Genomic DNA, 26,295 nt, shown 5'->3' on the forward strand with positions numbered 1-26,295 from the left:
GTCTTGTCTACATGTGCCAGTCGCCCATCGACAGAACCTGTGTGAAAGGGCCAGTCGCCGGTCGTGCGCTCCGAAAGCATGACTGAGGTCGTCTTCCAAGTCACAATCTTGGTCAATCCGAAGCTTGCCTTCTCTGTGCACACTGACCATTGACCACATCGTCCTGGCATCCTCCGTACGATAAAGAGATGCCGGAAGATGCCCTACCCCACAGCTACGTTGTGGGGTGGCTATTGTGATAAGTTTGCCGATCTAACTCCATTCATGCGTGCTGAACACACGTTTGCGTCTCCAGACCTGGGAAGGCAATGTGTTAGGAGATTGCATTGCAGCGTTTGCAGCCCGAAGGAATCCTTGACGTCAAAGCTCCGAAGACCCTGTGTGCAAGGCGGATGAACGGTGATGTCTGTAAGTTTTTATCGATTTTAACCGATCCAGGCCTCATCTATTGGACGTATATCACAACGTGCACCTCTGAACCCTTGCCTTGCCCTTTGTCCATCGAATGCCTAAGCCCGATTAAGTGAACAGCAGAAATGATGCACGATCTAGATGCCTTGCTCATGACCGATGTTACCCCTGTGAGTATCATTGCCACCCATCATCAATTATCCCATCTAGCATGATCAGCGAACAGCTTCTACTGGCGGAAAACACTTCCAAGCCAGCGGTCATAGTAAGTGACGAAGAGATCCCTGTACAACACCGCATCTTTGCCTTTCTGCCCTGTCACACAGAATCTGATGACCCCAAAAGTTGCCTCATCGCTCCGGCGCGCGCACACGTCCGGACTATACGCTCCTTGCTTGCTCTCGGCACCTCTCACGCCCAGCAGAGCTGGGCTCAGTTCGATCTAGAGTAATTAGGGGTATACGAACGAGCGCAGGGGTCGCTCGTCCCTCGTCCCTCGATTTGCTATGCCCGCTGTTACAAGCAATCCAGCGTTGTGGGCCAACACACTGCTAACACTGGGCTAACGCGGCAGGTCTCCTCCGCTTTCCAATTCTCATTACTCTTCATCTCATGACGCCATCGGCATCTAGCCTGCTGTGCTCTAGGCGATCGATATCTGCAGTCACTATGCTAATTATATGCTATGCTAACTACACAGGCTGTCACTGCCACTGGCCGGGTACCCGATGGATCATGATGCATGATGCAGATGAGGCATCGCGGGATGCGTATAAAAAGGCTCGAGATGACCCTACGTTGAACCCCCCACAACAGTCCCAGGCCGCCCACCTGCCTCTCATCAGCCCAGCCACAACCAAATCTCCAACCCAAACGAACAGACACTATGGTTGACTCCTGGAGCCCTGGCACAGCCTACAGCTACGGCGCCATCGTCGAATTCGAAGGCACGTCGCACCGACGCTTACTCCGCTCCTCTCGATTCTAATCTTCGAATTAACCCGGTAGGTGCCAAGTACAAGATTATCCAACCCCACACTTCGCAATCCGACTGGCTGCCGCCCAACACGCCTGCGCTCTGGGGACGTGTCCCCGACGGCGAACATCATGAACAGCAGCAGCAGCCGACCCCGCCGCAGTACTCCTACGGCGGACAGCAAGGTATGCCTATACCAATCCCCGCTCTCGCACGAGATGTATCGTCCTCATGGGACTATGCACAGGCGGCTACTCCGATCAAAAGCCGTACGAGTCGCACCCCGACCAGAAAGTCGATATCCCGCACGAGGAGCACAAGAAGAAATGGTGGGATCTCAGCGATGAGCGCAAGAAGCAACTTGAGGTGCGTCTGCAGAGCCTGCGCGTCTGATGATCACACCCCGCCACCGACTGCGGCTGACGCGTCTTGCGCAGCTTGGCGGTGGGCTCTTGGCAGGCGCCGCCATCCTCGGCGGAGGCTACCTCGCGTACCACGAGCACGAGAAGAACGAAGAAGAGGTGATACTCGGCTCTCCTAATCTTTCCCAACGTGCTGCTAACCGCTTGAGCTTTCCATCCTCACAGAAAAAGGCGCTCACATGGGAGCTCCAAAACTGGCTGCGCGACGCGCAGACGCGCACGGACGACTTCCGGGCGCACGGCCCGCGCGGCCCGACGACGTGGGTGCTCACTGAGGGCCACAACATTCCCGATGGCGCGATCGTCGGTGGGACCGACAACGGGAGCCCATTGTACATCGCGCGGGCGTTCGTCGAGGGCGGGCTCCAGGTCGGGAAGGCGGGCCGCGGGCTCTCGAAGGGCGCGTCGGTCGGCTACAAGCATAAAGAGTACGAGGTACGTCAAGAGATTGTCTCCTGGAGCCATCGAATCTGTGCTGATGCCTACTGGCACACCGCTACGTCAGGTCAACAAATACGAGATTCTCCTCGGCGATCCCCGCGCCGTGCGCTGGGTCGACGCCAAAGGCGCGCTGCACCTTGACCGATTGAATGCGCGCCCCGTCGAGGGTGGGCGCGAGCCGGACGGCACACCGCAATACATCGCGCAAGCGGAGCACGGCGGAGGAACTCACCCGGGCAAGGCCGCGACGATATTCGAGGGCGCGTTCGTCCCGTATGGCGGTAAAGAGAAGAAAGAGGAGCATTATCGCGTTTTGTGTTATAACTGAAGAAGAGTCCGTCTGCGAGATTTGTGTTGGACGTGGCGCATTGTAACAATCTGTTCTGATGTACGATCAATCAATGTACTGTGACCTGTCTCATTACTGAATAAACGACCGCTCTGGTCGTGTCTGTAGAATACAATCCCAATAAGCAAGATGCCGAAAAGAAAATACAACGTACAAAATCATAATGACAACCCCACAGTATAACACCCTACGCCCCAACCAGCGGCGCCCCAACATACGCCCTGACGATCGGCTCCCAGCATGCTCTGTCAACCTGCATATGCTCCCCCGCACAAGTCGCAAACACGACTTTACCCTGCTCGTCGAGCGTCCTAAGACCGATCCAGTCTTCTGTGTACAGTGGCTGCTCGCGCATCGAGACCACCTTCTTCTCCTCCCGCTCCGCGTTCATCCCCCCCACGATCGACTCCTCGTCGGGCTCCGGGACAGCGTACGATCCGAACCATGCACTCTCCTTCGGCACCACCGTCCGGTCCTTCTCGAATAGCACCATCACGAACGTGTCGAGTTCGGCGAGGCGGCGTGCGTAGTCGGGCTCGCGCGTGGCCGGGAGCTCGTTGTTGAGCGAGGTGAGGAAGCGGTTACTGGAGAGGTAGCGGGGGAGCTGTGTGGGATCGCGGAAGTATTGGGCCTAGTATTCGTGGAGGTACAGAGAGTATTCAGATAGGAGGGTAAAGGTAGGTTAAAATCGCAGTCGCGCACGACAGGACACGAGAAGCCGAGGACAGGGGAGAAATGAGCGAACAGGACGTACCTGAACGAGGTGCTCTTGAGCCCATTCTCCATACACGCCTCTGCGCGCCGCGGCGCGAGCCGCCAGGCAGAGCAAGTCAAGCGGGCGGCAGAGCGGGATATCCGAGATCCCCATGTGTTGAGAGCCGAATGTGATGAGGTTGCGCACGGGGGGCGCGTTGTGCCTCTCGACATAAGCACGAAGGAATTGTCCACCTGCGCATAGCGGAAGAAGAGAGAAGACGCGAGACGCGTAACGGTAAACGCGAGCACAAGGAACCGAAGAAGACGCGACTCGCCTTGGGAGAAGCCAAGGGCGTCGAAGCCGTTCTCAAGCTCGGTGACGTTGGCGAGCTGGTCCGCCACGAGCTCGACTTGCTCGTCGACGTTCCCGTACTAAGTGACATATCACCGCCGCGCGGCGCGGTGACGTCAGCCTCTCCCAATGCGACGCGAATGGGGAGCATGGGCGGAGGCGGGGAGGAGACTGCGAACGAGACGCACAAAGCTGGCACGTTGGTCCTCCTTGAGGTCGGGGTCAATGTAGACGGAGTGGATGAAGATCCCAGGGTGGACTGATTTGATGAGGTTCTGGAACTCGACCATGCCTGGGGAGGAGTGCGAGTCGCCTGAATACAAGTGCGCAGGATGTTCAATGACATTCGATATTGTAGGGGTACATAGAGGTGATTTATGTTAGCCTTCAATGTAGGGGAAGAGGAGGTGACGGCGACGCAGGGACTGACCGAGGCCATGCCAGAGGACGAGGGGGCGCGGACTCGTTGGCGCATTGTAGGCTTGCTGCTCCTGCTCCTGCCATGAGGACCGATGTTGCGGGTTTACCGGCGATCCAAGCACAGCAGTCAGTCCAGCGAGCACGTAGAGGAGAGGAAAGTGCATTTGGACGGCGGATAATCGAGGAAATATGGCTTCAACAAACCTCGGCCACGGAGATGCAATTCACATCTTTCCCACGCCTGTTCCCCAGACCTCCTTGCTTCGAACGTCAGCTCGCTTTTTGGAGGTTGCCTGATATTAACCAAGTACTTGTCGCTATGAGTTAAATCCCAAACAACACTTTTCATTCCCTCTCAGCTCAGACACAGGCAGAAGTTGGCCCATCTATATTTATTCCCAACCGCTTTGCTCTTGTCATTTTCGACTATGCCTTCCACATACGCCTTCGAATCGCTCCTCTCACCCGCAAGGCCGCCCTTCTACTAGGTGAGAACAAGCATAACCAGCATCACAGGCAGACCGCACGCCCAAGCGAACACCATTGGACTTTGAACCGTTGCGATCAACGCCCTTCCAAGCTGTTTGGAAATCTGTCCATCCATCTTGAGTACCGCTCCTGGCGCGAGGTGTCATCGTTCGTACTCTTTTGACCGTTGACGAGGAGTGATTCACGGTCGATCCTCGGGCATGTCGAGCAAGTTTCTCACGGTGAGAGCTTCGGTCTAGGGGGGTGGATATGTCTTCTTGGTTGATCGCCGACACAGTAGAATTAGCACAGAACCCTAGCGCGAGAGGAGTGCGTCAAGGTCATACTTCATAACGCATGCGTAGGCGCATCCTCCATTCGATGACGAGAGTGCCAAGGGCACGTGGAGAGCACTCAAGCCAGGGCCCAGGATACGGAAAGGTGACAAGATACTTACTTACGGAACTTGGATATTGCCACCCCGGCGGCCGCATCAAGAAATCGTGCGCGCTTGCAGCGGTCGACATGGGTGGCGCCGGCGACGAGAAGAAGCTTAAACCTGATGACCGGTCCACAAGACGTATCAAAACCTCCTTTCAAAGCACTAATGTGAGAGTCTTGATCCGCGGGGGGCATTTCAGCCCCGCCTTCTTCTATTCCGGGTATCGATGTATACGACGGCCATGATACATTGTACCAGTCTGTGCAATAATCAATGTTCAGCATGCGCGAAATTGACGAGAGCGTGCACTACTCACGGGACCAAGAATCAATCACGGTGCCGGTGATGGTCATATCACTAATTAAAAGAGACGGGCGGCGCTCGCTCGGCCACCATGCGCCGCAGATTTTCTTCAAGGCGAACGCGCGCCGAGGGTTCACGACACCGTATGTGAAATATTGACGGGCGTGCGCGAGACGACCATATCGCGGATCCGAACGCTCTGGATCGTGCTCAAACGCCGAGCGTCATCAACACGGTGGTTCTCGCTCGATATCGCGTTCGACGGTCGACTCCGGCTTCGGGGGAGTCCTGTGACCGCCTCGTGCGCGGACGAAGCACCCTCTTCTCACCACGATATATCTGTCAAACGCAGCAACGTCGTGATAGACGCACAGAACGTAAGCACGTACCTGAGGATCGCAGCCCGCACATACAGTACAGTACGTGTGGGCCCAGACGCGCCCTGTGAGTAATCGGGGACGCTGCGAGCCCTGTGGGCGCTTGTGTGTACAGGAATAGTAGACGGCGTGCGTGTTTCTCGGTCGTTTGCGCCGGTGACTGGTGGCCGCTTCTGCATCCGTCGAATTTACCTCGCCAGAGGGCGTTCTAGTATTGTCAAAGGAAGGCGAGGCGGATGACCGAGGGACGAAACGGGCGTCCGATGGTTGAGATTGGGAGTGCTATAATTGATAGAGTCTCGACTTGGTCGTCGGAGGGCTGGTACTGAGAAGGGAGGGGAGAGCTTTTCCGGTCGAATCTCACGGAAGTGCTTCACACTCGATGGAGCGAGGATGGGGGAAAGACGGACGCGTCTGCTTTGAGGATGGGTCGATATAAACGGAAGCGAGTGCAGAGGCCTGGAGAGTGCGTGGTGTGTAATGGGCACAGCGCAACAATCAAGGGCACCCGTATTGCGGGCAGGGACGACCGCGTCTCGGCGGACGCGTGGTGGTGGTGGTGGTGGCGTAGAGCAGGGACGCGGGAGAGGGGGGAGATCAACGATTACGGCGAGGAGCGAGAACGAGAGAAAGCGGATGGAGTGGGGAGGCTTGGCGCGCGTTGATGGGATGATACATAGACCCTCTCCTCCTCGTTCTGTCCTGTCCTGTTCCACGCACACGCACGCCCTCGTCCCTCCCTCGCCCGCCCACCATGCGTCCCGCCAGGATGCGCGCCGTGTCCCCCCGCGACGCCGTCCTCGTCCTCCTCGGCGCGACCTGCATGCACATCCTCTCTCTCTTCCTCTCCGACGCGTCCCCCGCACCCGCCTTTTTCGACCACTCTGCAAAAATATCCGTCAGCACGAACAATGTCGCCCCCTCCGCCAACCTCAACCTCGATCTCGACCACCTGCCCGACGCCCCGCCCACCGCGAACAACAACAACCTGCTCCACCCCCAGCACCCCGCGGCCCTCTCCCCGCCCTCGTCCCCGCTCTCCTCTCTGCCCCCCTCCGACGACCCCACCATCGACATCACCACCACCATCCCCGAGACCGTCCTCATCTCCCATGCCCCCGGCTGGTCCCTCTTCCGCAACCTCTACATGTCCGGCGGCACCCTCTTCATCGTCACCTCCGACCCCGCCGCCTTCCCCGACATCTCCCTCCTCACCTCCACCGGCCTTCCTGCCGAGAACACCCCCGAGAGCATCCAGGCCCGCATGCCCACCGCGAAGGACATGGCCGTCATCACCCCACGCGAAGCCCACAGGCGCTGGGGCGGCGAACCGCTGCTCGGCCACAAAAACCGCATCTTCCCCATCGAGGGCTCCACGGTGCGTCCACTCACGCGTCCCACACACGCGTCCTCATCTCCGCGGCTCACCTCGCCTTCTCTCTCTCTCTCTCTCTCGAACGTGACAGTTCCTTTTCAACGACCCCGGCCAATGTACGTATACGCCCCCGTATCGCGCCTTCCGCCCTTCTAACCCCGCCCCAGTCCTGAACCACTACTACCACTTCTGCGCCGAGCTCCTCTTCGGTGCCTGGGCCTTCTGGTCCGGCACCTTCGCGTCCGCGCCCCCCGCCGTCGCCGCCGCGTCCGCGCTGGCCCAGGCCCAAGCCCAGGCCCAGGACGTCCCCACCACCCCGCACCCCGCCCGCATCATCTTCCCCCACGCAACCGCCCCCGAATGGCGCGACAGCCCCGGCTTCAACGCCTACTTCCTCCGCGCCGCCTTCCCCTCCGTCGCCGTCGAGACCCAGCACGACTGGGCCGACCGCGTCCTCGCCACCTCGCCCCCCGCCTCCTCCGCCCCCGCGCCCCCGCCCGCATCCGACGCCTTCGCAGGCTCTCTCAAGACCCGCGCGGGCGGCACAGGCGGCGCGAAGCCCCGCGCGTGGTGGTTCGACACCGTCCTCCTCGCCGACCGCAGCGCCGCCTTCCGCGGCCCCGAATGCGGCTCGCGCACCCAACGCACCGCTGCCGAGGCCCTCCGCGCCGTCTCTAGCGCCGCGCCGCGCACCGACGGCAGCCTCGCGTCGCCCGTGCCCGCCAGCCGCGCGCGCGACCTCCACACGAACTGGTGGGAGCCCGTCCGCCGCGCGGTCCTGCGCTTCGCGGGCGTCGACCCCGCCGTGCTCGACCTCGGCCTGCGCGCGTCCTCGCGCGAGGCGGGCGGGCTCGCCCCCGCGGAGGTCGTCGTGACGTACATCAGCCGCCAGAGCGTACGCCGGCGGCTGGTCGCAGAGGACCACGAGGGACTCGTCCGCGCGCTCAGGGAGGTGTGCGGGCGACGCGGGTGGGAGCTGAACGTCGTCAAGGCGGAGAAGATGACGCGTGAGGAGCAGGTGGCCGTCGTGGCCAGGACGACGGTGAGTGTCGCAGGGCGCCGGTTTTTTCTTTTCGTGATGCTTTTGGCTGACGCGCCGTCCGCCCGTCCGCCCGCCCGTCGAAACGCAGATCCTGCTCGGCGTGCACGGCAACGGGCTCACGCACCTCGTCATGATGCCCGTCACGCCCGTGTCGACCGTGATCGAGATCTTCTACCCGAGCGGGTTCGCGCACGACTACGAGTGGACCGCGCGCGCGCGGGGCATGCGGCACTTTGCGATCTGGAACGACACGTGCGTGCTCTCGCTCCCCCCCCCTCCCCCTCGCTCCCTCCCCCCTCCTGCCTCTTTGATCCGCGCCCGCAGCCGTGCTGACGCCCCGCCAGCGCGCTCGCGTACCCCGATATCCAGTACCCGAACTACCCGGAGGGCTTCCAGGGGACGCAGATCCCAGTGCACGGCCCGCACGTCGCGAAGCTCATCGAGGACCGCGTCGACGGCCGCCTCCCGTAGCCCCCTAGTAGACACCATGCTGCGCTGTGCCTTGTACATCACCGGCTTCCGCTCGCCCTCGCACCGCCGTGCACCGAGCCGAGCCTCCGCGCGCGCGGAGCGCGGGCCTGTATCCACCCTCCGTCCGTGCGTCGAGCGCACGGACTGTACGAAAATATACACGCAGCATACGCAGCACGACCGACCGACCGACCCGCGACGCCCCCGCGCACGCGCGGGGGACCCACACTCGTTTCGACCCTTTCGCTCCCCTTCTACTCGCCACGCGCCCGCCTCCGCCTGCTCTGCAATATCCCAGTGTCATTACCGCTCGAGCTCCACATAGTCCGTCCGTCTGTCCATCCCGTTTTCTTTTTCCATTTCTCTTTTCTTTTTCTTTTTCTGGGTATATCATATCTCTTGTTTGCCTCGGTTCGATCGGGGAGGTATTTATTGGCGTGCGCACGTCTCGTCTTTTTCCTTTCTTGCGATCTCTATGCTCAGCCTTCGCGCCTGTGTCCGTGTCTGGAACGTTCGAACTTTGACACTTGACCGTTACCCGGTCTTTGACTCTGACTCCTGACATTTGAGCATCGGCTCTTGACTTTTGATTTTGCTTTTACTGTTATTTTTACCGGTCCTTGGCTTTCCGTGACTTTGACCTTGACGCTTTGACCCTGACGCTTTGACTTTGACTTTGACCTCGCCCTCGCCTTGCCCGGCTCGCGGCGTTGGCTATTCGTTGTTCATATTTTTCTGGTCCGCTTCTGGCCGTGGGCGGGGACGGGTGGACGCCGCCTTGGGCGGCGTCTACAGTATGGTCCTTGCTTTTTGTTTACGACTACTTATTATATATACCAGCATCGTCGAACCTCGGCCTTGCGCGGTGGCGTACGTGCGCAACGGTGCGCAGGCTGGCACTCCGTGTGGCTCGATGATCCTCGTGCAGCTTACACCCGTCAGCGAGCTGTGCAGTGTGTGGAATCTCTCCCCCCTTCTTGAACGCGGTCGGGAGGGGGAGGGTCCGCACTATGGATCGGGAATCAGGGGGCCCGTGCAGGGCTTGCCGCCCGTACGAGGATCAGCGCCGCTCGCGGATACCGTGCACCCCGCGGCTGGCTGCATACAGTTCGTGTCAATGAGACGCGTGCTTGGACGTCGAATCGTGCAATCTCGAAGACGGCGTTTCCGTGATGCCCGATTCCTATCGACGCACACGACTCGCCAACATCATTCATAGCCTATCAGCAAACCCATCGGCTAGCAGCATGCGGGCCTTCTTTGAAGACGAGAGCGTTCACGTCTCCGGGTCACGTCTGCACAAAAGATGCATGCAAGGATACACGATTATCGTCTGAGTTGTTGTAAGAAAGTGTACAAGCCTCTACTCTAGGCAGGATTTATGTAACGCGACTATGCTTTTATGTACGCAGCAAAACGTCCAACGCACGGCGCTGTCGAGGACTAGTAAGTGAAATGCGAAAATTTAACCATACAGACCTCACAGAAATTACCAGCTGACGCCCATGCACCACGCATAACTTAAATAATAACTTCAAGATATAGAGAAAGTGCCTAATGAGCCAAATTCGGCGCGGCTCACGCATCCTTGACCCAGGGGTCACTCAAAAGCTCCAAGGCGGTGGGTCGCTCGCGAGGATCGAGCGTCAAGCATCTCCGTATGAACGCAGCCGCAGCCGAGATGTCCTTCTCTCCCAGTACTTTGTAATTGCGTAGACACGCCTCCATCGTGCGCGGAACGAACTTGTCCATGCGGAGAAGATTGCCTTCGAACCGACGTTCAAGCGTAAGTCACAGTCGTCGGACTCACAGGATGATGCACCGATGACTCGCCTTGTTCGTCGTAGAACCTGGTTCTGAGCGAGCAATCCTGCAGGAAGCTCGGCGGGAAGGGGCCGATGAACTCCGCGATCCGCCGGAGATAAACGTCGTCGAAGCTCACGGAGTCGGTTTCGTATAGTTGGAACAGGGCCGTGCCAGTCAGGTACTCGAACACCTACGATGCGATATTTTGTAAGATTTTAACGACTGTGAGAAGGGCTTGCAACTTACCAGGCACCCCACGGACCATACATCGACGGGTGCCGACCACGCATGACCAAGGAGGACTTCTGGGGCGCGGAGGAGATCAGGCTGGGCCTGCGTCGACGATTGTTCCTTCGTGGATCTCGCTGCAGAGCAAAGAGACAGTCAAGACCAAACGGCTCTCATGCGCAATCCGCAAGGTACTCACCTTCACCGTAGTCTACCAAGCAAATGTCAGGGTTTCTCAGCGCATCCTGTTCCGCGCAAAGTTCGCCGAGAGGCTCGGATTTGACCGTGATGATAGGGTCCGGAGACAAATCGGGCTCGAATCGGGTCTCGTAAGTGGACGAAGGCGACTCTTTGAGGAGGCGTGTTATCGCCTCGCTTGGGTCTTTCAAGGATATGAGGACGTTGTCCGGCTTGACGTCTGAAGATAAAACCGGTCAAAGAAAGTTTTAGGCTTTGCGCGTGGAAGATGAAATTGCCTGTGTGCACGAGCTTGCACTCGCGATGGAGGTAATCAAGAGCGAGGAGCGTCTGCTTGATGATGCGTTGCGTGAGAGCAAGCGGGAAAAAACGCCGTTGGGCCGGTAAAAAGCTTCGAATGTAAGTGAGATCCGGCCCAAAAACATCGGTCACGATGCATATGTGGGGGCCGTGGTGGCTTTTGGCGATGAAGGTGTCGTAGATGACCATGCAGTGCTTGTAGCCCGGATGGTGCGGGTTCGCCTTTTTGATCGTGAGGAGGGCGTCGACCTCGCCGAGGAGGCCGCGCACGACGCCAGCGGTAGCGTTCACGGTGAGGACCTTGACAGCGACATATTGGACGGGATACGAATTTCTAGAACCGGCGTCTTCGTGAGGACACGCACTATAAGGGGAGCGCCGAGAACTTGAGGGACTTACTTGAGCGTGCGGGCGAGCCAGACGCTAGAATACCCAGCCCAGCCGAGCTTCCTCACGATTTCGAGCTGGCCGTCCTTGAGCTGCTGTCCCAGAGTCAGCGGGTAGTAGCCATGGCCCTGCTCGGGCGTGAGCATGTGCGGCTCCTCGTCGCAGTCAAACGCTTCGCCGTCGTCGACGTCCTTGATTTGAACGGTTTCAAACGCTCGGCCGTAAGGTCTCGGAACAGAGGACATTTGGGAGCTGTGACGAGTGCGGGAGATCAAGGGACGGGGAAGAAAAGACGATAAAACGAAGCGTTGGGGAGGCTTTTGCAGGCTGCGACGAAGGACGGTAGACATGAGCATCGGGGGATCGTATTACAGCCCCTATATCGTCGTCGTTAATTCACCTCGCCCAGCCGCGGCTGTTCCGTCATACGCCCGCCACACTCATGGTAGTAGCCTTCTGTCCTTTGCCATGACGCAGCCTTAACGTAGCCTGACGCGGACATCCTCAATCGAGGAAGTGTGACGGCACTTACAGTCTTATCCATGCAAATCCTGTCCCGCTCCTCCCCAAGAAAAAGTTATCTCTAGGATTCAATATTCAGGCGCCCCAGGATGCACTCCTTCGTCTGGAACTTTCTTACATCTGTACAAGAATATTTTCATACCGAGGAAGCGCGAATTCCTACTGCAAGTGGCATGAGTGTCTCAGTCAGGAAGCGATAATCATCGATCATCCATACATGTACCCTTCACACTTCCTGCTCGAATCCAAACAGTTTCTAGGTTTCGGCTCCCGAAGAAGAGCCTTGAAGCTTAAAGCTTGACTTTTCGTCAAGAAGGTTCCTACCGCCCGCATGTCTCTGTCGGGAAAGTGGTATCTAGTAAGTACAGTGTCGCACTCTTCAAAAGTCGCATCGCTTTCCGCTTTCAATCAGACACGGTATCAGGTTTTGGGATATGGAGAAGTGTCCTGCTTCCTCGTCTGGAGGTTTCTTACTATATGACATCTCCAATATCAAACAACTCGGTCAGGGAGGTGATCGACTCCCTCCTTCACTGTCAAATATCGTCGGACAACGATTGATTCCCTTTCCTTCCAGTCTTGAGCTTTCGTTGTACGTTGCATGCGCAAAACCTACTCATCGTGTCAAAGTATGCTGCACCGACGTGACATCCAATGTCCTTCGTTTTTGTGATGTGCCTCTCTCGGCGATGCGTAACTGGTTATGGAAGGACCTACTCGCGTTCCGCCAGGATCTCTTCTCTATAAAGGTATTGCAGCTCCCGAAGGCTTGAAGACACCTAGAAATCCTCGTCTATGCACGCCCTCAGCTGGTTCCAAAGACGCACCATCAGCACTGTACGTTATCCAGGAAACCTGTATTCCTCCCCGAGATCTATCATTACCAAGAAATATATCACCTACGCCCTCACAGAGTTTTGTAGAGAGTCAGGTCTCGACGAGCAAGGTGCGGAGATCGCTGAACTCAGATGAGCGTTCCCCCGTACGACTGTGTCGTTCGTTTACTCATCTCTAGCTCGAAGGGGAGGATGTCATGACGGGGTACGATCCCCATGGAGCCGTTTCATACCACTTTCACGGCCAAGAGGCGAGATGGGTCGTATATTACGACGATAAACCCGCACACTAAGGCGGAGACCAACCACCACCACCTCTATATCGCTCCGAGCCAGGCGGCTCTAGAAATGACAGCCCGTCATTAATGGCATAGTCTACTGTATGTCAATTTTGTTTACATCTTTTGCATTACAACGTGCTCATTTTTTTTCCAGTCCGGCGCCAAGAGAGGGTGCGGTGGAGGAAACGTCAAAAGAAGCCCCAGGAGAAACGCTGGAAGAGTTAGGGTAAAGCACAGATAGGCGAAGCGAAGTGTCATTGTAGCAGCCATACTGTATTGTACATATGTTCTGAACACTACATGCGCAAAAAACTGCTGCTGAGTGCTGAGCATTGGCTACAGCTGCTTGAATAGCTAATACCGATAGACGAACGCTCTCAAAAGGAAGGATAAATACATCGTCGGGCAGCAAGTTCGAAGCTCAGATTAATTCGTGAAGTCTCAGGCCAGGTGTAGCAATATCAATCGACTTCAAGAACTGTCGCGGTGCTGAACAAAAAGAAACCCCACCGCACATGCACGGAACCTCGTATCTCCGCCCTCAGTTAACTCAAATTGGCCTCCTACTAGCTCGAATGAGAAGCAGTCGAAAGTCGTGTGCACCGCACGCACGCCGCCACAGCACAAATCCCAGCCTCACTCACCCACCCGCTTGCTCGCCCTCCGACCGACCGACCGCAAGTGCACACTACCCACCCACCTGCGCCGCCCACACCCGCCCCGGCAGCCCAAACACGCCTCCGCGCCTGACCGCCTCCTCCATCCTCTCCCCATCGATCTCCGCGCCCATCGCCCCGCGCACGTCCACCGCGACGCCCCGCGCGCGCGCGGCGTCGTGCGCGACCGACACCTCGACGATGCCCGACATCGGCGGGCGCTCGGGCAGCGTCATCACGATGCGCGGCGGCGCGGGGCCGGGGCCGGGGCCGAGCGCGGACGCGTCCGGGCCGAGGGGCGGGCCGAAGAGGTCGTCGTCGGCTGAGGGCGGGTGCGTCGAGGGGAGGTAGACGGTGACCGGGATCTTGAGCGGGGTGAACGTGCCTGCGGAAGCAGTGGGCGCGGTGGGCGCGGTGGAGATGTCAGTAGAGGCTGCGTGGGGTTAGAGAGAGAGGGGAGGGGGGCGGACCGTCGAGGATGGCTTGCAGGTCGCTGTCGGTGACCTGGTCGTCGCGCGCGTCTTCTTCTTCGGGCACGGTCAAGAGGCCTTCCGTGCTCCACTGGCACCCGGTCAGCGCCTCGTTGAGCCAGCACTGCTCTCGTACGATCTGAGGCGGCCACCGATAGGCGTTAGCTTTACCCTACGGAGCGCGGACGCGACAGATGGGACGGGGCGCGCGTGCGCACCTCGAGGATGCTCCAGACTTCCTTCATGTTGTAGACTTGCACGTGCTCCAGTATGAATCCCGGTTCGTCGGGGGCTGCGAGGCTTAGGTGCAGCGGCGGGTGCAGGCCCGTCGGGGACGTCTGTATGCGCGACGAGGGTGAGATGCCAACTGCGGAAGCGCGGGGGAACTCACGTAGACGGCCGTGTACCGCTCTGGCGATATCGGGTTCGCGGGGTTGAGCTGGGCAAACCGTGCGTAAGTCACGAACGATCGGGCGAACGTGGAGGGTAGGGTAGGTCCTGTGCGTGAACGAACGGACGCACCAGCATGTCCACCCAGCTCCCGTTCGTGAAGGACAGCATCCCGCCGCCGCCCTGCAGGTTTCGGATCGTGCTGAACGGGTTCACGACCGCTTCGATCTCGCGCATGCGCGCCTGGCTCATCACGATTCCCGGCATGCGCCCGCCGAGAGTGAAATCGAGCACCCACGCGCACTGCCCCTCGTCGGGGCCCACAGCACTCGAGGCGCCGGCGCCGGCGGCGGAATCCACTTCCATGTTCATGGCGACGGGGAACATGTGGTCGAACGCGGCTGTGTTGGGGAGGAGCGGGAATTTTGGGCGCGAGGAGAGGATGGGGAGGTCGGATGTGGGCGGAGGCCGCACGTATGTTTTGAGTGGGCGGAGAGAGAGGGTGACGAGGGCGGTCCCTGGCGGAGGGGTGTGCGAGGCCAAGATGGATCGGAGGTAGGCGTAGGGGATGTTGATAGCGGGGAGAGACGCGGATGGTGGAGGCGCAGATGTGCGGAGGGGCGAAGAGGCACGTTGGAGAGAGAGGTACGTGCGCGGGGAGAGGTGGACGAGGAAGGTGAGCGATGGGGATGTCAGGTATGGAAGCGGCAGTGCATGGGCGCGCAGGAGGAAGATGTCGAGGGGTGTTTCAGAGAGGGACAGCGAGCTGGAAGGCCGTCAGTGGGCAGCGAGAAGAAAAAGAAACAGTGCGCACCTCGCGACGGCGCGCGCCTCGGCCTGCGCGAGGCGCTCCAACGTCCCGCCCAAGGTATCGATGTCATTGAACCACCGGATCCCCGAGTCACCCTCCCTGCTCGCAAAGCGATCCAACCGCATCAGATACCTCAAACTCTCCGAGACCTCCTTTCCAAACCTCGCGGTGGTGATCCCGCTTCCTCCGTTGATCTCGAGCTCGCCCGCAGGGTCCTCGTGGTCGGAGCGCTGGACCTCAGTCACCCAGGCCTTCAAGGCGTCGACCAAAAAGCCGTCCAGCGATGCGGACCCGGCGGCATTGCCGCCTGCGACGCCGTTCGGGACTGCGTAGGACGTGCGCACGCCGACGACGTCTGCACAGGGGCGGAGGGCAAACTCGATGTCGAGAACGAGGACCTTGCCGCCGAGGACGAGGGTGCGGCGGCCGGCGCTCTCGGCTTCGGGGAAGGCTTCCATGCCGACGGTGGCGCCCCACTGGCCGATGTGGGCGACGCACCAGTCTGCGATCTGTGTGCGGTCGAGGGGGACGTCTTCGCCGTAGGCAGCGCGGGTGCGGGAGGCAGCGAGGGTCTGGCGGACGTATTGGCTAGTCTAGCTGCGGGGACGTGGGTAAGCGAACCTGGGGAAAACTAGCTGGCGGGGGAGAGAAGGGGAGAGAGAAGAAAGGATGGACGGACAAGGTGGAGACCGTGTTGAGCTGCGGTGTGTTGGCGCAGGAGCGATACTGTTTTTGAATTGATGGCGGGGGCGTTGAGGAGGACATTTGTTGTGTGGGCGATGGTGTCGGTGGTTTGGAGGAGGTCGCGGAGGTCGGCGATGGCGCTTTCTGCGGTGGAGGAGAAGGGGTGGAGAGATGTTGCGGAGAGGAGGTCTGGGGAGGTGAAGGGATGGATGGCGGAGAGCAGTGTCTGCGGGGGCTCTGTGTGGGACTGCATGGTCGAGGAGGAGGAACCGTCGCGTCCCGACGCGTGCCACTCGCATGGCACATGGTCCTCCCAAAGGCAGCAACAGGTTGGCCTCCGACTGGGTCTCCGGACATGCTATCATCCACTCATGCATCCATTCATTTGCATGGGAGAAGCACTGGTCGAGTCAGGTACCCGCTGCGACCATTCGAGCGACCGTCCAGCACTCAATCCGGACGGCCCATGTCCACCTCGATCCAGAGCCTACGCGCAGACGACCCCTGTTCGCGTCTTTTCCTAAGAGAGACCCGCCCCACGTCAGGCCCTCGTCGCACAAGTGCGGGTGATGTCATCCTGCTGCCATCGGGACCTGGCACAGTATCGCGTATCATGGGCGAGCGAGACGGAATGCTGACACGGAGGGGTTGCCGTCATGCGCGCGCACTGCACATACACCCATCAGGCTGAATTTCCACATCGCTGGCTACATGCTTGTGTACTAGTGATACTGGGAACGCAGCACAGTGCCGAGCGCCATGAGTCAGAACACGGGGCAGGAGGTGGGGTCAAAGCTGGGGGAAAAGGGAATAGGGGCGCCAGCGAAGGCCCCAAGCTTGAAGGAAAGGCTGTACGGTACGATGACGGAAGGCAGGCGGTGGGGTGTGGGGTAGCCGCGAATGGGAGAGAGCAAAGCGGAGGACAGCCCAATTCCAAGTTGAAGCGCCGACTTTGCATGTCCCACCATAGCCACGCTCCGGTCTCCCTTGCTCTCCTCCTCCTCCTCCCACCCCACACCCGCTGCCTGCTCATTTCCTCCTCTTCCACCCCTTCCCATCTCTCTTCTTGCCGCTCGAGCTTGGCTGGATGATCACAGTCGAGACGTCCACACCGTCTCCAGAGCCCCCTCAAGACCCGTCCCTCGCAGATCTCTCCAGAAATGCTTCCGTCATCTCCTCCTCCAGCTCAGGCTCGGCCTCCTCCCTCCTTCTGAAAACTCCACGCCCTCGCCCCATCCGCACCTTCTCCTCTCCTCGCTCAAGGAGCCCTGGCGGCCCCACCACCCCCCGCGCATCCCGGCCCCCGGCATACCTCACCAGAGAGCTCGGTTTCGCAGAGGAACCCCCAGAATTCTTACCCCATCGACAGTCTGCGCGGGCGCAGTCAAAGTCAAAGTCTCGCAGCAGCTCCGCCAACGGTCGCCTCAGCGCGGAAGACTTTGAATTCGGCGAGGTCTTGGGCGAAGGATCCTACTCGACCGTCCGTCTCCCGCTTCTTTCCACCCCGCTTTTTTTTTCAAACCTCACAAACGCAACCAATAGGTTCTGCATGTCACCCATCGCGCCACTCGACAAGAGTACGCTATCAAAGTCATCGACAAGGGCCACCTCAAGCGCAACAACAAGCTCCAGACCGCCCATGCGGAGAAAAACACCCTCGTCCGATTGGGCTCGGGTCATCCAGGGATAGTTCGTCTGCACTGGACCTTTCAGGACGACTGGAGCTTATGTGCGTCTTCCCTCCGAGCGGAACCCCGCCCCGCCTGCCCCGTCTCATCCGTCGCCCAGATTTTGTCATCGACCTCGCGAAGAACGGCGAACTCCAGTCTCAGATATCTCGCCTGGGGTCTCTCTCGACCTCGTGCGCTCGCTACTACGCCGCGCAGATGGTGGACGCTCTCGACTACATGCACGCAAAGGGCGTGATTCATCGGTTCGTCCTCGCCCTCCGTCTTTCCCGGGCTGTACCGTCTGATGGGATCCCTCAGAGATCTCAAGCCCGAAAATCTATTATTGGACGATGCGTTCCGGATTAAGGTGACGGACTTCGGCACTGGGAAGCTCATGGACGCAGGCGGTGAGTAATTGCTTTTCTCGTCTGGGCCCGTCCACGCGCACGTGATCTCAATTCCCCCGTCCAGACGAGCCTGCGAAGACCTTCGTCGGTACCGCACAGTATCTCTCCCCGGAATTGCTCGAGGCCAACGAGACCAGCAAGAGGTTCGCCCGCATCCTCTCCTCTGTGTCTCTCACTAGACAGACTCATGCCCTCAAAGCTCCGACCTATGGGCGCTGGGCTGCGTCCTGTACCAAATGATCGCGGGTCGGTTCGCGTTCCAAGGTCTCTCCGAGTATCTTACCTGGCAGAAGATCAAGCGGCTCGACTACTCGTTCCCGGACGGGTTCGACGAAAAGGCCAAGGACCTCGTGCGGAAGCTCCTCGTGCGTACTTTCGCGATTCGCGTGCCGTGCTTCTGGACCCACGTTCCCCCGTCTCGTATTAGGTCCGAGACCCGCTAGAGCGGCTGGGGGCCGGACCGCCTGGCGGCGATCACGACATGGCAGCGCTTCGTGCGCACCCGTTTTTCGCATCGATCCATTGGCAGACATTGTGGACGGGTCCCGCCCCGCCCCTCGAGGCGGGGCTTGTGCGGCGGGAACCCCCAAAACACGGCGCGGATCAGAAGTGGGAGGACGTCGGCGCGGCGTGGGATGATCTGGTCAACGGGCAGACCATACAAGACGGCGCCGATGGGGACGAGGGCGACTTTTTGGTTCCGGCGGGGAAAGTGGGCTGGGACGGCATCGGTTGGGCGGCGGACGCGGAGGGCCCGGAGTATGAGCTGTTCGGGAAGCGCGAGTACGAGGCGGTAAACGTCCCGCCGGAGGATGTCGGTCCGCTTGGGGAGCTGCCGAGTTATGCGCACGAGCCAGTGGAGCTAGGGGCTCGAGACCTTCCTTCGCCCGACGGCGCGAGCGAGCGCACGATGCTCGGCGTACTCGCACCGATGTCGAACGGACACGCCAACGGGAATGGCTTCGGTAGCATCAACGGGAATGGCTTCGGTAGCATCAACGGGAATGGCTTCGGTAGCATCAACGGGAATGGCTTCGGCAGTGTTAACGGGAATAGCTTCGGCAGTATCAACGGCACGGCGCTTTACGAGCTGCCAGAGCCAGAGCCATCAGAAGAGAGCACGCACCAAAAGGGGGGCAGCGAGGAGAGCGACGCAGGCGAGACAGTGCACGGGCCAGTCAAGTCGGATGCGCCGGAGGTGAACGGGAAAGCGCACAACCCACCCGCAAAGGCGGGGAGCAAGCCGGTGGACATGCCCGCGCCGGTGCGCGACGCGTACGCAACGAGCTCGTCGGACGGAAGTCCGGTCGAGAAGCTCGGCGCGGCGCTGGAGGCCATGGGGCTGAACCGGGGCCGCAACCGGACGCGGAGCCCGATCCGCAACGAGTTGCCGGCAGAGCCAGACTGGTGAGTCGCTCGACGCGGCGATAGGCCGATATCGCGAGCCTGTGCTGACGCGGGACGGCTAGGGCGTCGGTGCTCGCGCCAGGCGAGACCATGCTGTTGCACTCGGCGGTGGAGGAGACGGTGCTGAAGCGGCGGACGAGCCGCCTGCTGCTCCCGCTGCCGGTGACGCCGCGCAAGCCAAAGGTGCGCCAATTAGCGCTGACGTCGCACCGGCTGGTGTGTCTGAAGGTGCAGAAGGGGGGGCGCGGGATCGGGATCAAGTGCGAGTACATGTTGCGGCCATCGGAGAAGGAAAAGGAGAAAGAGCGGGAGAAAGAGTCGCGGAGCGTGATCACCGGCGTGTCAATGAAGGGCGCCCGCGAGTTTGCCGTGCTCACCGTGAGTCGCCTTTGTTTTGTTCGTTTGGTCGAGATTGTTTGAACTGACGTGCGCGACCAGACGAGCAAGTCGGCGTTCTACGCCGCGGAGACCGAGGTGCTCGCGTCGACGTGGGTGAAGCGGATCACGGAGGCCTTGGACATCCACGGCCAGAGCCATCGCGAGCGCAAGCTCTCTGCCGCAAACAACGCACGGACATAACTTATCGTCATTTTATCGTTCCTTCTGCCTCGTCTCCGCCTCCCGGTGTTCCATGTGCGAACGAGGTCCGATGCGCGCACCGCGATGAATCGCCATTCGCCACTCAGCGCGCAACGCTCCGCCGAGCAAATCCGTGTTCACGAGGAAGGGTTTTTGAAATCCGGACTGCGTATATACGATCAGGGTAACAAACGTCAACGGGGGTACATACGTGTATTTTTTTTTCACGCTCTGCATAGCTTCCTTTCGTTCTGTCTCAATGTCTCTCTCCGTCTCTCGACGCTATGGGAACTTCAGGCGTGTAGTGTTCTTTTGGTGGATTCTCTCTTTACTCTCTTTATATGTCTTTCGCTGTCGAGTCAACTGCCACGTAGCGTACGATAGGGTCCCTACATACGTTGTTTTCTTGCGCACACTCTGGACAATTTCTTTTTAGCTTAGTTACGCTCTTGCTGCATCTTTGGCCTAATACATATCATCCACGCAACGATCGTAGACCATTGGGTCTTACGCATGATGACTGCAGGCGAAGCATTCACGCGAAGAAGGGCGTTCAAAAACCAAGCATCCCAAGGGTAGAGCATTCGACGAACGGAACCGGATAGATACAAGAGTAAGGTAATTTTGCTCGTGTGGGGGCCGGCGCACTGCTCAGCCAGGGGGAAGGAGGCTGGCATCGATGGGACCGGAGGCCTCCGTCGCCTCGTCGTCCTCCAGGGACCGTGTGATGGGTGTGCGGGGCATCGCCATCACGCCTGAGACAGAAATTAAAAGAAAGGACGGGTCAGAGCGCGAGAGTGAGCGAAAGCTGAGAGAAGGTCGCACCGGTGCGCGCGGACTCGATGATCCCGAACGGCTTGACAAGGCTGAGGAAGGCCTCGACCCTGCTCGTCTTGCCGCTCATCTCGACGATCACGCTGTTCTCGCTCACGTCGACGATGCGCGCGCCGAACTGGCTCGCGAGCGTCGATATGGACTGCAGGTGCTGGTGGCGCATGCGCAGGGCCTCGCTCGGCGTGAGCGGCTGCGGCGTCGGCGTCGGCGCCGGCGCGGATTGTTGGTCCGCGTGCCCGCTGTGCTCGAAGTTGCGCGCGAGGAGCATCTCGCGCTCGAGCTTGGTGTGCTCGTCGTGCGCCGCGGAGGACGCGCCGCGTCGGGGCTCGTGCGAGGGCCCGCCAAGGAGCTGGTCCTCGAGGTATTCGGGCCCGAGGATGGAGACTTTCACGAGCATGAGCTCGCGCGTGATCGTGCGCGTCTCGGTGTAGTCGAGCACGGCCCACACGGGGACCTGCGCCGCGGAGAGTAAAGGGAGGGTTTCAGCGCGTTTTTTCTTTGAATTAGGGAGAGAGAGAAATAGGAAAAGGGGAGCGGGCGTACCAGGTCCTCGAGCTGCCTGCGCGCCTGCTCTACGACGCCGTCCTGGCCGCTGATAACGATGGACATCCTGCTGAGGTCGCGGATCTCGGTGCGGCAGACGACGAGCGAGTCGATGTTGAACCCGCGGCCGGCGAGGATCCCGGACACGCGCGAGAGGACACCGGGCTCATTCTGCACGAGGCAGTTGAGCACATGCCTGGGACGGACGCGGGGGGCCGTGAGCGGGGGCATTCTCTCGTTTTTTTTTTCATTGGTGCGCGCGGGGTGACTTACTTCTTGAACGGCTGGAGGCTGGGGGGCGGGGTGTTGTACAGGATGTTGGTGACCGCCTCCTCAGCGGTGCGCGAGCGGGGGAGGTCCATGGCGGGTAATGGCGGGGGGCGTATTCTATGCGAGGTCTTGTAGTCGAGCGCGGAGGTCGAGTCGTCGATGGGAGGGGGAGGGCGGGGCGGCTCGCCTGAGAAAACGCGGGCGGTCGAGGAGAGGGCGCGCGCTTTCCATAGCGACTTTGTGGAGGCGGCTGCTGCTCTAGCACGGACGGCGAAGATGGAGGCCATTGTGGTCGATGATGAGCTCGTAGGACGTGCTGCCAGCAAACGGTCGAGTCAATGCAGACAGCAATTTCTGGCTGCTAATGGGTCTTTCGGCCTTCTTCGGCCTTCCCCACATGCTTCGGCTTTCGCCGAATTCCGTCTCACTTCCATCTCCGGCTCTGGGATGTCTTGGTGGAACTGCATCGTGACCTTGTTTCTCGCAACTCTGGCGGTTGGGACCACTTAAGTACTCAAGCTCTCAGTCATGTACATTCCCATGACCTCACCGCCAAGTGACTCCAACCTTTCTCGTCCCAGCTCGTGCGCTTCGTAACATGCATCTGCGGGGATCCACGGTCCCGCCATGAGCTTTCTGTGAAACTTCTAGGAACCCAAGCTAAGACTCACTCACGCTGTGTAGTGACGTCACCCGGTGTGGATCCAGTCCATTCAAACTCGACGGCCTGAACGCTCCAGGACGCTCCGGGCGACATGGTAAGCGCTCTATGAAATACCCGCTACAAGAGCCCCGTGAACGCACTCCACTCCTCTTCCAAACGACCCTCCCCCAATCACTATCACCCTCATGGCTTACTCGTACTACCAGAGAAACCTCCCTGGATGGGGCACGCAGCAGGTGTGTCCGTTTCAATGCTTCCAGCATTAAACTTCGATTGACGGGCTGGCTTATAACCCCAGTTCCGCTTCGGACGTCCGCCTGAGCCCCTCTTTCGTCCTCTCGAAGGCTGTAAGTTGTTGTTCCTCTCACATGTAGATCTGACGAATGGACCGTGCTTGTAGGGACTGGAATGGACTATTATCGAGCTCATGCTGGAGAGGCTGATCCGTGAGTACCCCGATTTGGTTCTTCGTACAGCATTCATTGTGATACCCTTAGTTCCTATTTCACAAATGCTATGACGCGACTCTCAGCGGGTGTGGCGATGGGCGTAGAAATGCACGAAGCGAGGTACTGGCACCGTCTTGCGTACGGAGGCATCGTACGTCTATTGTTACTTCCAATCAATTCGATCTTGAGCTTGAGTCTCTCTTGATTATCAGGGCCAAGTTGTTCAGATGACGCCTACCGAGATCGGGCATGCCGCCGGATACGAAGCGTATCGACAATTTATTCATCATGCCCCGATATACGAGTCTGTAAACAGAGGCTATACGAGGCAAAGAGAGGCTTTGACTGGACTAGCCGTCGCGGAAGGTACGTCCTTTTTCATCTGCCATACTCGCGCATGTGCTTATGAACCTCCCTTTGCATCGGGTAGTCCAGCGTCTCTGGCGAGAGACCGGCCGAGGGCCAGACCCATATGGGCTTCAGGCAGCGTCGGAAGCAGCAGCAGGGACTGCATGCCGGATCTTCGACAGTCATGTGGACTCCGGTTCCGTTGGCTCGGATTATTCTCGCGGGCGCCGCAACTCGTTTGGCGCACCCTATGCCGACCCCCTCGATACCGCTTACGCGGACGATGATTCTATGTTTGCTCGACGCCGACCTTTGCAGGGCTCGAGCGCAGTGATGCCGATGCCGATGCCGATACCGATGCCCATCGCCGCCAGCGGTGCCTCGCCATATGCTGGACAATCGACGCTGGGCGGAGGATATTCTTCATCATTGCCATCGTCAGTCTATGGTGGTGCATCCCCTTACAATCGAGCGTCCTCAGTGATACCCAGCTCGCCGTATGCAGGAGGCGCATCCACGGGGTATCCTGGCGGAGGCTCCATGGCGCCTAATACGACCAACATTTACCTTGGCACCCCTTACAGAGGTCGTTCACCGGGTCCAGGTTATAATTCTGCGCCACGATATAACGTCGCGGGAGGACCTTACTACCCTGGTGATAACGGGACCCCCGCGTATGGGATGGGTTATGGCGGAGGGATCGGTACGAGCAATATGGGTTATGCGCCTGGCGGTGGGCCTATGAGTTATGGGGCGGGATGGAGCGGGATGGGCTATGGTACAGGAGCTGCTGGAATCGGATATGGGAATGGAGTCGGCGGAATCGGATATGGTGCTGGAACAGGCTATGGTTACGGGGCTGCTCAGCAGCCTACGACAGTGATCGTTTCCGGACGTAGTCATCGACACGGACATGGGCACCACCACCATGGACTGCTGCATCGAAGGCATCACAGCCTAGGCAGATATGGATATTCGTGAATTTCCCCTGGCGAGTATCTCCCCAAGCCTCCATAATACTCACGACGCATCGTGGTAATTCGTCAAGGACGACCATACGTGTATGATTATCGTTTGAATGTATAATAGCTGATATGTTGCTTATGCTCTGCGTACCCTCCTCGAGTGTAATATCGCTCCCCCATACTTTACGTGTCGCAGTCGTACACATAGGAAATCTGACTTACCTGATGTACGTTATGACGTAGACCAAGAAAGGCAGTCGTCCGCGAGCGTCCGCGCCAAACCGGGCTCCGACAGATCAAGCTGACTTGACGTCCGCTGTTGGGGATACCATTTCTCACATCAAACCGACTTCAAAACCCCACCTCCCCTCGTCCCAGTCTCTTCGAACAACACAATGTCTGGAGCAGCATCGACCGCGGCCACTTCCAAGTTCTCGTCATTCATGAACCACCCAGCAGGTAAGTTTTCGACCTCCGAGACAGGACGGTGAATTGATTCGACCCCACCGGAATCCGCCCACCTAGGCCCTAGGACGGTCTTCTTCTGGGCTCCCCTCATGAAATGGTGTCTCGTCATTGCTGGTGTCAAGGACCTGGGAAGACCAGCGGAAAAGTTGAGCGTATCTCAGAATTTAGGTGCGTCTCATCACTACCTGGCGAAATTTGAATTATGCTTACGGGTTCATTCCTTCTTCGTCGACCCTCGTTCATACCCATAGCGCTGACGGCGACGGGTTTCATCTGGGTCCGTTACTCCCTTGTCATCACGCCCGTGAACTACTCTCTGGCAGCCGTGAGTCGCTCAGACACCCAGTCATCTTGCTCACGCTGAAACCCCCAACCTCGTATTTTAGGTAAATTTCTTCGTCGGATCAACAGGTCTTGGTCAACTGGCGCGCATTGCGAAGTACCCCGCTTTCTCTGACATATTAACATACGACACTAAAGCAGCGGTCTTGTACATACAGCTACCGATTCAGCCAGGAGAAGGCCACCAAGGAGAAAGCGGTCTAGGTATGATCAGCCGGCATTGGGTAGCTACGGCTCTCTTCTTCTTTGCTATCTATCTTCCTGTGAACTCCGATCTCAGAATAGACATCTGCCGTCATTAGATGGAGATCGAGGTATGAAAGAAGTACAATGATGTCAAGGGATACACGACTGTGAAAGATTACAGACCCGACTATGTCACTCATCTAGATTCCCGTCCTGCGTTTTGGTCTCCCCACCTGCTCGTTTCCGCTTGCTGCCCTTGCCTTCCCCAGCCTGGCCCTTGTCTGACTGTGACTGTCCCAAATTGTCCTTCACTCCCTTCGCAATCTCCCACCATCCACTGCTACTGACGATGCCCGCAACGCTTCCCACGAACTTCTGCACCTCCTCCGCGACATTCACTTGTTCTACGTGTGCGTTTTCCTGATATTGCCACTCCTGATGACGATCGAAAGACTCCCATGGCTTTGGGCGAGCTTCGCGAGGTTGTGAGTCTGTCCGCGAGCGCGAGCGCCTCGATGACGAACTTCCGTCATCGTCATTGCCTCGCCCATTCGTGAACTCGAGTAACATTCCGGATATTGCGGGAATCAACCCTCCCGCTCTGATTCTCTGTCCTATACCATCTCCCCCTCCTCCTCGTTGGTTGCCCAACATAAATCCTGCGCCTGCCGCTAGTACACTGAGAATTGTGCCCCATTTGAGCATCCATACACTTGTCCGCACCATCCAGCTTGCTGTTCGATATAAGCTGAGCAGCGCGAGGTATGCCGCGAGTACACTGAGTAATGGCGGAATTAGTGTTTGAGCGTCCCACTCCCATGGTCTGGAACGTATGATGACCGATAGTAGATTCAGCAAGGCTGTGAACATGGCCAATGAGTGGGAGAAGATGGTGAGTAGAAATGAGTATAGCGGGGGAGGGAGGGCAGAAGACAGATAGTCAAGCAAGGGATCCAGGAAAGCCGGCAGGGGTACGTCTGCAGGGTCGACGTAGTCCATGATAGAGTGGTCTTTGGTGGCCGTGCGTCAAGTTGTTGGTGGCGGAGTCA

The 26,295-nt window shown here is 58.9% G+C and overlaps 12 protein-coding genes across 12 annotated transcripts; 7 read left to right on the forward strand and 5 right to left on the reverse strand.

Moving 5' to 3' along the window:
• The first annotated feature begins 1,222 nt into the window (after positions 1-1,222).
• Positions 1,223-2,738, forward strand: HETIRDRAFT_146426 (carbohydrate-binding module family 12 protein). The gene is made up of 6 exons (XM_009549339.1): positions 1,223-1,358; positions 1,420-1,572; positions 1,635-1,753; positions 1,825-1,908; positions 1,975-2,244; positions 2,315-2,738. The coding sequence occupies exons 1-6, from the start codon at positions 1,298-1,300 to the stop codon at positions 2,576-2,578; spliced, it is 951 nt and encodes a 316-aa protein (XP_009547634.1). The 5' UTR covers positions 1,223-1,297; the 3' UTR covers positions 2,579-2,738.
• A 48-nt stretch (positions 2,739-2,786) lies between these two features.
• HETIRDRAFT_476686 (uncharacterized protein) lies at positions 2,787-3,967 on the reverse strand (the record flags this gene model as incomplete). The annotated part of the gene is made up of 4 exons (XM_009549340.1): positions 3,836-3,967; positions 3,622-3,727; positions 3,354-3,547; positions 2,787-3,230 (listed from the first exon to the last, which is right to left on the reverse strand). The coding sequence occupies exons 1-4, from the start codon at positions 3,935-3,937 to the stop codon at positions 2,787-2,789; spliced, it is 846 nt and encodes a 281-aa protein (XP_009547635.1). The 5' UTR covers positions 3,938-3,967.
• A 1,292-nt stretch (positions 3,968-5,259) lies between these two features.
• Positions 5,260-6,322, forward strand: HETIRDRAFT_452405 (uncharacterized protein; the record flags this gene model as incomplete). Its single annotated transcript, XM_009549341.1, has 2 exons — positions 5,260-5,423; positions 6,148-6,322. The coding sequence occupies 2 exons, from the start codon at positions 5,260-5,262 to the stop codon at positions 6,320-6,322; spliced, it is 339 nt and encodes a 112-aa protein (XP_009547636.1).
• Positions 6,323-6,480: 158 nt separating this feature from the next.
• On the forward strand, positions 6,481-8,545 carry HETIRDRAFT_476688 (uncharacterized protein; the record flags this gene model as incomplete). Its single annotated transcript, XM_009549342.1, has 7 exons — positions 6,481-7,035; positions 7,124-7,148; positions 7,200-7,288; positions 7,328-7,483; positions 7,562-8,074; positions 8,163-8,326; positions 8,419-8,545. The coding sequence occupies 7 exons, from the start codon at positions 6,481-6,483 to the stop codon at positions 8,543-8,545; spliced, it is 1,629 nt and encodes a 542-aa protein (XP_009547637.1).
• Positions 8,546-10,123: 1,578 nt separating this feature from the next.
• On the reverse strand, positions 10,124-11,709 carry HETIRDRAFT_123277 (uncharacterized protein; the record flags this gene model as incomplete). The annotated part of the gene is made up of 6 exons (XM_009549343.1): positions 10,124-10,311; positions 10,379-10,541; positions 10,598-10,716; positions 10,779-10,997; positions 11,056-11,411; positions 11,477-11,709. 6 exons carry the CDS (start codon positions 11,707-11,709, stop codon positions 10,124-10,126), a joined length of 1,278 nt encoding a protein of 425 aa, XP_009547638.1.
• A 1,329-nt stretch (positions 11,710-13,038) lies between these two features.
• HETIRDRAFT_169689 (uncharacterized protein) lies at positions 13,039-13,188 on the forward strand (the record flags this gene model as incomplete). The annotated part of the gene is made up of 1 exon (XM_009549344.1): positions 13,039-13,188. One exon carries the CDS (start codon positions 13,039-13,041, stop codon positions 13,186-13,188), a length of 150 nt encoding a protein of 49 aa, XP_009547639.1.
• A 603-nt stretch (positions 13,189-13,791) lies between these two features.
• Positions 13,792-16,367, reverse strand: HETIRDRAFT_320174 (uncharacterized protein; the record flags this gene model as incomplete). The annotated part of the gene is made up of 8 exons (XM_009549345.1): positions 13,792-14,144; positions 14,230-14,368; positions 14,448-14,567; positions 14,621-14,668; positions 14,752-14,928; positions 14,980-15,385; positions 15,434-16,023; positions 16,110-16,367. The coding sequence occupies 8 exons, from the start codon at positions 16,365-16,367 to the stop codon at positions 13,792-13,794; spliced, it is 2,091 nt and encodes a 696-aa protein (XP_009547640.1).
• Positions 16,368-17,201: 834 nt separating this feature from the next.
• On the forward strand, positions 17,202-18,756 carry HETIRDRAFT_319474 (uncharacterized protein; the record flags this gene model as incomplete). Its single annotated transcript, XM_009549346.1, has 7 exons — positions 17,202-17,594; positions 17,657-17,843; positions 17,903-18,047; positions 18,103-18,191; positions 18,256-18,334; positions 18,391-18,556; positions 18,637-18,756. Coding segments are annotated over 7 exons (1,179 nt in total), but the record flags the coding sequence as incomplete, so codon positions are not given.
• Positions 18,757-20,725: 1,969 nt separating this feature from the next.
• HETIRDRAFT_385602 (uncharacterized protein) lies at positions 20,726-22,145 on the reverse strand. Its single transcript, XM_009549347.1, has 4 exons — positions 21,828-22,145; positions 21,555-21,750; positions 21,003-21,465; positions 20,726-20,932 (listed from the first exon to the last, which is right to left on the reverse strand). Exons 1-4 carry the CDS (start codon positions 22,109-22,111, stop codon positions 20,829-20,831), a joined length of 1,047 nt encoding a protein of 348 aa, XP_009547642.1. The 5' UTR covers positions 22,112-22,145; the 3' UTR covers positions 20,726-20,828.
• A 448-nt stretch (positions 22,146-22,593) lies between these two features.
• On the forward strand, positions 22,594-24,246 carry HETIRDRAFT_459487 (uncharacterized protein; the record flags this gene model as incomplete). Its single annotated transcript, XM_009549348.1, has 7 exons — positions 22,594-22,724; positions 22,787-22,835; positions 22,889-22,934; positions 23,021-23,088; positions 23,150-23,303; positions 23,368-24,117; positions 24,185-24,246. 7 exons carry the CDS (start codon positions 22,594-22,596, stop codon positions 24,244-24,246), a joined length of 1,260 nt encoding a protein of 419 aa, XP_009547643.1.
• Positions 24,247-24,561: 315 nt separating this feature from the next.
• HETIRDRAFT_385606 (uncharacterized protein) lies at positions 24,562-25,266 on the forward strand (the record flags this gene model as incomplete). The annotated part of the gene is made up of 5 exons (XM_009549349.1): positions 24,562-24,709; positions 24,776-24,886; positions 24,970-25,043; positions 25,105-25,157; positions 25,219-25,266. The coding sequence occupies exons 1-5, from the start codon at positions 24,646-24,648 to the stop codon at positions 25,262-25,264; spliced, it is 348 nt and encodes a 115-aa protein (XP_009547644.1). The 5' UTR covers positions 24,562-24,645.
• A 98-nt stretch (positions 25,267-25,364) lies between these two features.
• On the reverse strand, positions 25,365-26,245 carry HETIRDRAFT_434819 (uncharacterized protein; the record flags this gene model as incomplete). The annotated part of the gene is made up of 1 exon (XM_009549350.1): positions 25,365-26,245. The coding sequence occupies one exon, from the start codon at positions 26,243-26,245 to the stop codon at positions 25,439-25,441; it is 807 nt and encodes a 268-aa protein (XP_009547645.1). The 3' UTR covers positions 25,365-25,438.
• Between the last annotated feature and the right edge of the window lie 50 nt (positions 26,246-26,295).

The sequence above is a fragment of the Heterobasidion irregulare genome (genome assembly GCF_000320585.1).
Source record: "Heterobasidion irregulare TC 32-1 unplaced genomic scaffold scaffold_06, whole genome shotgun sequence".
NCBI lineage: Eukaryota > Fungi > Basidiomycota > Agaricomycetes > Russulales > Bondarzewiaceae > Heterobasidion > Heterobasidion irregulare.

Excerpts from the sequence above, each read along its gene's own strand:
- HETIRDRAFT_146426 (XM_009549339.1), top strand. The coding sequence starts at position 1,298 with ATGGTTGACTCCTGGAGCCCTGGCACAGCCTACAGCTACGGCGCCATC. Across the intron at positions 1,359-1,419 it reads CGCCATCGTCGAATTCGAAG|GTGCCAAGTACAAGATTATC; the intron begins GCACGTCGCACC and ends TTAACCCGGTAG. Across the intron at positions 1,909-1,974 it reads ACGAGAAGAACGAAGAAGAG|AAAAAGGCGCTCACATGGGA; the intron begins GTGATACTCGGC and ends CCATCCTCACAG.
- HETIRDRAFT_385602 (XM_009549347.1), bottom strand. The coding sequence starts at position 22,111 with ATGGCCTCCATCTTCGCCGTCCGTGCTAGAGCAGCAGCCGCCTCCACA. Across the intron at positions 21,751-21,827 it reads AGCCTCCAGCCGTTCAAGAA|GCATGTGCTCAACTGCCTCG; the intron begins GTAAGTCACCCC and ends CGTCCGTCCCAG. Across the intron at positions 20,933-21,002 it reads CATCGAGTCCGCGCGCACCG|GCGTGATGGCGATGCCCCGC; the intron begins GTGCGACCTTCT and ends TTTCTGTCTCAG.